Raw genomic sequence first — 10406 nt, forward strand, 5'->3', positions numbered from 1 at the left:
AATTGTACTTTGTTTTTCCATTTTTAAATGACTTATATATTAAAATTATTTAATTAAACGATCGAATAAATGACTGATATACAAATACAAAATCAAAATAATAATTTGGGTACTAATAAAAAAGAATTTGACCATAGATTTGATGATAAACCGTTAAGAATCTTATGTGTAAAAAACATACCAAAAGAGACAACCGAAAATGAATTATTAGAATTGTTTAAACCGTTTGGTTCCATAGAAAATATAAATCTTAAAGTCAATAAAAATGTTGGGCCATATGCTATTTATGCACATGTTTATTTTAGTTCTCCGGAGGAGGCTAAAAGATGTCTAAAGCAAATGAATGGAAAAATTTTAAGTAATTATTTAACAATAACATTGTATATTTTTTTTTTTGTAAATATTCATATTTACCATATTTATTCGCTTGTATACATTGTAATTCATACAAATGCACACATTTTTAACGCATATATTTTCTTTACTTCCATTATAAGCCATGTTTTAACAAAATGACAACATATGCATACATAGTTATACATTTTTTTCCCTTTTTCTTTTCTCGGTTTGTGCTTATATAGATGGTCGAGCTTTAAGAATTGATTACAAAAAAAATCATGCAAAATTAGGTGATGGAGAAGAAGATAATAATAATTATAATAATATGGGAAACAATAACCTGAATAACAATAATAAATTTCATAAAAAGACGAATCGAACAAATCAAGTTTATAACAATCAGCTTTACAATAATCGTTATGTTAATAATAATAAACGCCCCATGCGAAATGTAACTATTAAATTTTATCTATTATTATTCACGTTTTATAATTTGAAAATTCTTTATTTTGTTTTTATTATTTGGAAAATAACCAAGGCATGCTCATATTTTTTTTTTCTCTTTTTCTTCATTATAGGGATTTATAATAGGAGATGGATTGATCAACCAACATGAAACAGACATAAATTATTCTAGAGAGTATGAAGTAAGAAATTTCATATAAACTAATATTATTGCCATTTTTAAAGCTGCATACATAATATATATACATGCATTTTATAATAAAATTTATTTTTTATTTTCTCTATTTTCGTAGCCAAACAAAAGAATGCGTATGGGAAATTTCAATGACCCCCCAAATATAAACAACATAAATAATGATGCAGATTTAAATAAACTATTAAGAGAATATGAAAATAAAAAAGACTCAAATAATAATGAAGTTGAAAATATTATCCAAACATTGATTAATGGAATGACACATAAAATGCCAAGAGTAAAATTATTTTTGTGTGATCATTTGAGAAAATGTGTTCAGCATGTTTTTAATAGGCCTTGTATAAATATAACAAATAATAATAATTTAAACAACTTAACCAATTTAAATAACATTCCTTTTCCTGGGCCTAACCATGAACATAAAAACAATATTATATCGAATTTACAAAATTATCAAAGTATTAACGAATTTGAAAAAGAAAAAATATACAACAATAGTAATACCATTTTGTGGAAAGGAGTTCTTGAAATGAAAAACAAAGACAGCTTAAGCATTAATGCATATGGATTAAATGGTGATGTAAATAATTTCTTAAATAATAATATAAAAAATATAATAATTAGCCACAGAAAAAAAATGAAAAATTTACCGAAAATTGAAGCCATTTATCATTTTGAAATACAAAATGAAAAAGATATAAATATTTTTGAATCATATAAAAATTATTTTAATAATAAAGATAGAGTTGGTTTAGCATCAGCAAATGAAAATTGGCATTTTTATATTATATTCCCTGGGACACCAATATTTAATGAAATTCTAAATGCCAATAATAATATTCAAACAAATTTCAATAACACCTTTATAGGCGTTGTATCATATAATCCTCAAATATTAGAAAGAAATATTCCAAGAAAAATAAATCCTTCCCACGATGATGCGCCAATTATTAACACGCCTCCTCCTACTAATAATAATAACAATAGTAATAATAATAACAATTTTCCAAACAACTTTCCAAACAATACTGAAGAACATAAAAATAGTGAGTCCGAAATAAATACCAATGATCAAACTGAAAATGATGATAATAAAAATGAGTTACCAAATTGGCTGAATCAATTTAGCTCTCTAGCAGCATATCTTGTCAAAAAATAAAAAAAGAAAAAAAAAAAAATACATAATAAATTTTAAATACAGTTCATATTATTTTCATCTGGGATATTTGTTGGGAAGCAATTGCTTTATTCCCATACCCAAATTAAATTCAATTTTTTTTTGTGAGTTTGCAAGAATATTTTCCCCAATAATCATTTCCGAATATTTCATACTAACAATATTAAATTAATTACAAATAAGATCAAACAAATCAAAAAAAAAAAAAAAAAGGAGAAAAGAGGGAACATTTTGTCTGTCGAGTGAATGTAGTCCTATTCAAGCTTAAATATATATACATTCATATTTGTGAATGTTTATTAAAATTCTATATATTCACATTTATTGTAAAATTAACTAATGACAAAAAAAGAAAATATACTTGTATACGTTTGTCCAAGACTTATATATTTTTTTTTAATTTTAAGAATATTTTTCCATTGTATATATACATATAAGTGAGTGTATATGCACATTTGTATACATATATATGTTTTTATTCTCTTCATTTAGTATTCGTTTCATTTTAACACCTCGAATGTTAATTTTTTTTTTAATCATTTATCATTTTTTATAAAACTTATAAAAAGCTATTTTTATTCAATTTTTTTATTTTTATTATATTCAATAAAACTTAAAATATTAAACCCATATATCACATACACACAGGCATATATAAGTAATGCCCATGCTCATGTACAACATTTGTATTTTCTCATTTTTTGCTCATTTGTTGCTTATTACTATACAACGCCCAATCAGCTTTCATCCTCCCATCCAAGAGGGACATAACACATGCGAGCTATGTCAAGGCATAGGATAAAAATTTAATTATTTTTTATATAAATTTAAAAATTTAATTTATATTTGTAGTTTTTCATTTTTGTCGCTTTTTTAAATCATTGTTTCTCATGTAAACAAAAATTGAAAAAAATATATGCAAAGGATACATATATAATATGCATATATATATGCGTACAAATATAAGTTTAAAAAAAAAAAATAATATTTCATTTATTATTTACTCGTTAGTGATGGAAAAGCCCTTGTATCATTTATATTTGGAGGATCTCTTTTTTTAAAATATTTTTCATCATATGGTGTTTTTGATTTAGTATCATTTTTATTATTCCAATTATCATGATTATCTTTTTTAAAATTTCTAAAATTTCTTCTAAATCCTGGAAGTCTATCAACACGTCCACCTTCCTCTAAAATATATTGATATACATTTATTGCCTTTCTTTTTGGATTTTCTACTTTATTATCTTCACCTGTATTGTTATCATATCGTTTTGAATAATTATTTATTTTGTTATTTCTTTCCCCTTTTTCATTTCGCTCATTTATTTCATTTTTATTTTTCTTTGCATTTTCAAGATTTTTGCTAAGATTTAATTTTTTTTCTTGTTGCTTTCTATACAAATCATAATCAATTGTAACTGCTTCATGCTTTCTACCATTATTTGATGACTCACCATAATTATCTCTTTTCATATTATCATACTTCGAATTATGATTATAATCGTTGAACAATTTCTGTAAATAAAAATTAAAATAATGTATAAAATATTTATGTATCAATTTATTTTTACCGTGAAAAAAATATTAAGCACATTGAGAATTGCCACATAAAAACAATAATAAAATATATGCATGAAAATTGTAAAATAAAATATTCTTATGAACAATACAAGTCCTATAATGAATTTCACAACTAGCCATACACCACATTTCATATGCATTGATTCTTTCCTTTAGTTTATCAATATTATCATTATTATCATTATTATGGTTAGACTATGCAGATATAAACAAATAGAGAAATAATTAATGTTCTATTTTTTTTTCTTACTTCTCTATAGTCAAATTTATTATAATTGTAGGATGCATTGTAATTTCGTCTATCCATTTTATAATCATAATTTCTTGATCCCCTATAAAAATTATTATTTACCATTAAATTTGTAGAAGTATTGCTATAGCTTCCTCTTTTACGTGTAAATTTATTTCTTAAGTTACTTCCTCGCATATTATATGTGTCTCTATAACCTCTCACATAATTATTTTCATGTAATTCATTTATTATATTGTTGGAATATTTATTATATCTATCATAATATGTGTTAGGCATTTTCTTTGTATTATATTCTTTTATTATTGAGAGTGAAATTTCCTTAACTTCGTTTATTTCTTCAGGTTCTGAATTTTAGAAACAAAAAACAAATTCAAAGTATCTATATGCATATTCAAATATACAGAGTAAAAAAAACAGACAAAGACACTATCCATATAAGCAACTTTAAATATTTATAATTTTTTTTTTTTTTTTTTTTGATTTTCCAAATTTCTTATAAGCTTACCAGGGTCATGTTTACTAGTTTCATGCTCACGTTTTTCATTTATTTTTTGAGTTTTTTTTTTTATATTTTTATCACGATTTTCTTCATCTGAAAGATCAGTATCAAACACCGAATATTTGTTCGTTGTATGAACGCTATACTGTATTTTTGTCGCCATGCTATTACAATAATTCAACAACTGTTTGTTTGTATAAAAAAAATAAAAGAAAATTGTTAAATAATGATATATATATATACATGCAATATACTTCACATATTCATTCAAACAAACTGAGAAAAAAAACATATTTCCATTCTTTCTATTCCCCAATGCTTTCTGATTGTTTAAATAAATTTATATACATGTTATTGCATAAACATATCATACTCACCTTACCCTAGTATTTTTTATTTTCCTATTTTTATCTTTCTCACTTGATTTTGTTTTCTATTTATTCAAAAATATAAAAGAAAATATCCTACTTTATTATTTTTATTTAGTCACTATTAAATATATATATTATATATATGTGGGATTATTTTGTTATCTTCCTTTTTTTAATTCAATATATACATTAAGCATTTAAAAAAATTATAATATAAAAAAGAATTGAGTTTAATAAAAAAAATGAGAACTAAAAAATTATATAAATATATTTATATATTATAAATATTATATATATATATATATCCCTTGTATTCATGCAATCCTATAAAAAAACACCCCCAATACGCATATGAAATATTTACCTCCAAATGACAATATTGCATATATATAATTATATACATAGCAACATATCAATCTTATTTTTCTTAATTTTTTTTCTTTGATTATTTTGGTTCTTTATTTATATTTTTTTATGTTTTTTTTTTTTCTCCAACTTGATTTATTATGGATGAAGATATGAATTATTTCCCGGAATTAAATTACCATTTTTATTATCATCTCAAAATTGGAAAAAAACATATTACAAATATATTTTTATTTTTTGTGTTTTCATATGTTTAAACAATACAACGCACATATATTCATTTTTTTAAGAATATATAAACTAATTCATAGTTTTCTATAAGAAAAAAATAAAAATATATACATATTTAGGAAATAAGTTTTGTATATATAGACGCGTGTACAAATAAAAATATATATCTTAACTTAGTTATATCTCATTTAAGAAATAAAATAATGATTCTATATATTACACGATAAATATGTCAACAAATATGCTGTATATATATATATATATATATATATTTTTTTTATAATACGCATTAATTTGTAACTTTATAAAATCAACCTTCATAAACTTGGGCCTCAAAATCTCCACCAATTAGATTGAGAACTAAAATGCCATTTTGATTAAATTGGCCTAACTCTATGCCATAGAAAAAAAGGAGAAAAAAAGGAGAAAAAAACAAAAAAAAAAGAGGCGGGTTGAAATCCTGTGTATTTTCATACTAAGTCATTTCTTCAGTTTTTCACACTTTATGAAACAGCATGATACATGCAAATGTTTGTATTTATGATTGACCAATGCATCTGCATCGTTCTCTATTTTTGTGTGTTTTTTGCATAAAAAATATGATAAGGCAATAAAATAAAAACCAAAATAAATGATTCAAAATTAAAAATCTAAAAACATTGGAAACATAATCATTAAAACGAAAGCTTATTTGATCTGCATCGGAAATTAGAAATAGACAAAATAAAAATTGTAATATGTTAAACGAATTGTGAAACAAAATAATGTATTATTGGATAAATAAAAAAAAAATAAGATACCTTATTTATTTTCCAATTATATTTAATGTTTCTATTTTTCGATCAACTTACACAATGCCAGGAATATAAAATAAGGTAGAGATTTCCACATCTGCAACTTAAAACTTTTATTTTTTATAATTACTTCTTTAAAAAAAAGAGTTGAATATAAATAGTGAGACATAGATATTGCTGAACCTAGAATCAGTAATATGATTCCTATTGAATCTGTATTTATATAAAAACAATGAATAAAATATAATCCACTTAAAATTGTACATAACCAAAATTTAAATATTATTATTATACTCATTATATTAAATAAATATATTAATAAAAGTATTAATAAAATATATAATATCAATATTGATTTATATTCTTGATAAAAATTTAAAGCTTGATTATACAATACATATGTATCTGAATAAAAATATACATCTTTGATATTGCTATTTTTTACAATTTTTTCTATTTTTTTTAATAATTGTATGTTTTTATCTTGATTTGTTGGATAATTATGAAGAAAAAATCCGATCCTACTGCTCGTTATGTTATGAGACGGGTCCATCTGCATATACATGAAAATAAAATAAATGATAATATCAAACCGAAAAGTTAAACACTTATAGACACACATTACTATTATATTTTGTTATTTTCTATACCACTATAAAATTTTCATAGAACAAATGTGGAGTTATTGTATAAAATTGAGGTAATAATTTATTCATATTATTCTGAAAATCTGTCTTAATTCGAACAAATTGGCTATCATATATTTCATCGTCTTTCATGTTCATCCAAAAATAAATAAGTTTATAAAAATTTGTACATAAATCTTCTTTATTTTGACAAAAAATATTTTTTAAATCTTCAAAATGCATTTTCTTATTTTTTTTTTGTGTAACAATATTATTACACTGTTTTACATAATTCTCTAAATTATATTGTTTATCTAACGGGCTTATATTACCACAAATGTTTTGGCTTAATTTGAATCCATGAACCCATGAAATAATAGGTTCATTAATACATCCTTCATCTTTTAGTTTCTCAATTAAGTTTATAATTTTATCTCTATTTTCTTCAAGTTCATAATCAAAATTATTATAAGATGGTAAAACAATGTATCCAGGCTCTAATATGTAATTAGCTTTTTTTTCAAATATAGAAAAAAACATGTTTAACCTCGAATCCTTGTGTATATATTTATATGGATCAAATATTATATCATGCTTAATAATCATATACAAAAATAATGAAATAAATAAAAGTGAACAAAATACTACAATTCCTATTATTTTTTTAATATATAAACTTTCATATATTTGCATTATTTTTTCCTCGACTTTTTCTACCATATTTTCTTTTTTATTCTCATTCATTTTGTAGTCACTTCTATTGCAATCTGATACTAAATTGGAGGGATATACAGAATTCGAATTTTCATTTAATTTTGGACAATTTTCTATATTTTCATTATTATAATTTTGCGCATATTTTATAGTTGCTATTTTATCGTTGTTCTTATAAAATTCATTTATTGTATTTTCGACGACTTCAGATTTATTACTTGGATTTTCCCGAATATTGGAAATAACAAAGTTATTACTATTATTATTAGCACGTGGACTAGCTAATTCTGATATATGATTGCCTATTACTCTAGGAATATTATTTGAACTATTTTGAGAACCCTCGATATGTTTATCTTTATCAATGTTAATATTTATTTCCCTTTTGTATATCATCATTAAAAAAACATTATTAAAAAATAAGGCATAAAAAAAAAATAAAGTAATAAGATTAATCAATGAATTTGCAGAAAATTTATTAACAATTTTATATGAACATGTTAAACCAATTAAATATATTATTATAAGCACTAAAACTATTTTAGAAACTAATATTAATGATTTATAACTTGCTCTAAAATAATATTTGTTCGTATTTATTTTGCAACATTCCTCTGACGTATTCTTATTAGACAATTTTTGTACAAATTTTGTTATCTCGCCATTTTTCTTTTTTTCTTCTTTTTCATAATAAAAAATATTAATACAACAAAATATAAAGCTCAAGAAAAACACCAAAAAATAATTTAACAAATATATTTTTAATATATATAATCCAAATAGTATATGTAAAAAAAAACTTGTACTGAAAGAAAATAACGACAACGCATATATGCTCATAATAATAATAATTTTATTTTTTTGTTTTATATTCATATTTGATGTAAATGAATTTATATAATATATGATAAAAAAATATGATAATATTATAAATAAATAATTTGATTTAAAACCTGAGATGATAGACATTGTTTCATTTTCTTCAAGAATTTTATTATTAACAACTGCAATTTTCCATTTTTTTTTATCTATTATTTCACTTTCTATGTTTAATTTATTATTAATTTCCAACTTATATAAAAAACTTGTGTTGTCTGGATTATTTATAACTAAATCTTTCAATTTTCCAGAATTTACTATTTCTACAATTTTGTTTAATTCATGAAACCACTCATTTAACAGCAAATCTTCATCAATCATTTCGTCAAAATTAAAAACAAATAAAAGCGCTTCAATATTTTTACCTAAATCTAGCATTATATGATTTAGGTTTATACTTTTTTTATTAAATATATGTGGATAATATAAAAAATGTGGAATAAATTTTATACAATTAGAAAAATATCGCATTATTGATTTCTGATCTTTTTTAATTATACTATCAAAATATTTTTCTAAATTATTTTCAGAATCATAAAATCCAGCTTGTATTTCATGAAAAGTAAAAAGACCTAACACAAAACACTTCGAACCATTTAATGGTATGTCAAACCGTTTACATATATCTTTCCATGTCTTATTACCTTTTATTTTAATTTGTTTAAAATATTCAATTAAAAAAAATATATCCTTTAATGTTTCATAATTTAATAAATTATTATTTTCAGGAATATCTGTGTTATTTTTATCAATATAAAATAGTAGAGATGCTGTTTTTTCTTTCTTATAATTTTTTAAAAAATCATCTACATTTTCCCCAATCTTATTACTAGATTTAATTATTACATTTTCACTTTTCTCTATATTTATTTTGAGATAATTATTTTCACTTAAATATTTAGAAAATAAACCAGAATATGTACAGCCACTATCATTCCTATTTTCACTATTATATTTTCTATCACATTTCTGGAAAAAATTATTATAAATAGAAAAAAACATTACCATAGACATCAAGCATCCTATAATTAAACCAAGTATTAAATATCTTGGTTTATGAATAATTGCTTTTGTATATTTTTTGCACAAAATACGAAACATATTTTTATCCGATTTACTTTTTTTATCATTATTGTATCGAGTGTTCTTTATACTCCAATTACAGTCATATTTTTTTTTTTCGATCTCATAATCATTATCCTTTTTTTTACTAACATCATTGACATTAATCGTTGGGTAGACATATTTGTTTTGTTGTATCATTGCTTCTTTATTTTCAACTTTACAAATCTTATTTTGATTATCATCACATCGAGAAAATATATCCCCAACTTCTTCATCAATATTTTCTAAATTATCTGATTTGTTCTGTTCATATTTATTTCTGCAATCATAAATATAATTTTTCATGATAATAACTATTAGTATTAATTTATTTTTGGAAATTATTTTAAATGTGTCACCAATTAAGTTTTATAATTTTCTCGAAAAAGTAAGAAAATTGATAAATGTAGTATAAAAAACTGACACTAATTTTTTTATTTTTCATTTAAGTAGAATATAAATGTTTGTCATAATTATTGAGGCATTCAAAATAAAATATATATATATATATATAAAAAAAAAAATTCTCCAATATATATCTACATATATAATTTGAGAATGGTTATAAGACTTCTAAAAATATTTCTTGAAATAATATATTTATGCTTCCAAGATATATCTTTATTTTAGTAGTAATTTGAAATATAGGGCTTATTTTTATTTTTTTTTATATCAATATATATATGTATATTTTAGATTGAATAAACGTTTGTGCTTGCATTATAGTTACATGGGTGCATGCGTATATATATACAATCTTTATTTTCCAATACTTTTTCAACGATTTATATATTTAAAAAATTGTATA

The 10406-nt window shown here is 22.0% G+C and overlaps 3 protein-coding genes across 3 annotated transcripts; 1 reads left to right on the top strand and 2 right to left on the bottom strand.

The window, feature by feature from the left end:
* Positions 1-69: 69 nt before the first annotated feature.
* PBANKA_1309400 (RNA-binding protein, putative) lies at positions 70-2159 on the top strand (the record flags this gene model as incomplete). The annotated part of the gene is made up of 4 exons (XM_034566673.1): positions 70-358; positions 582-790; positions 918-986; positions 1098-2159. 4 exons carry the CDS (start codon positions 70-72, stop codon positions 2157-2159), a joined length of 1629 nt encoding a protein of 542 aa, XP_034423247.1.
* Positions 2160-3173: 1014 nt separating this feature from the next.
* On the bottom strand, positions 3174-4676 carry PBANKA_1309500 (conserved Plasmodium protein, unknown function; the record flags this gene model as incomplete). Its single annotated transcript, XM_034566675.1, has 3 exons — positions 3174-3695; positions 4012-4358; positions 4520-4676. 3 exons carry the CDS (start codon positions 4674-4676, stop codon positions 3174-3176), a joined length of 1026 nt encoding a protein of 341 aa, XP_034423248.1.
* A 1343-nt stretch (positions 4677-6019) lies between these two features.
* On the bottom strand, positions 6020-9904 carry PBANKA_1309600 (conserved Plasmodium protein, unknown function; the record flags this gene model as incomplete). Its single annotated transcript, XM_034566676.1, has 3 exons — positions 6020-6177; positions 6333-6828; positions 6926-9904. The coding sequence occupies 3 exons, from the start codon at positions 9902-9904 to the stop codon at positions 6020-6022; spliced, it is 3633 nt and encodes a 1210-aa protein (XP_034423249.1).
* Positions 9905-10406: the final 502 nt, after the last annotated feature.

The sequence above is a fragment of the Plasmodium berghei genome (genome assembly GCF_900002375.2).
Source record: "Plasmodium berghei ANKA genome assembly, chromosome: 13".
Lineage (NCBI taxonomy): Eukaryota > Apicomplexa > Aconoidasida > Haemosporida > Plasmodiidae > Plasmodium > Plasmodium berghei.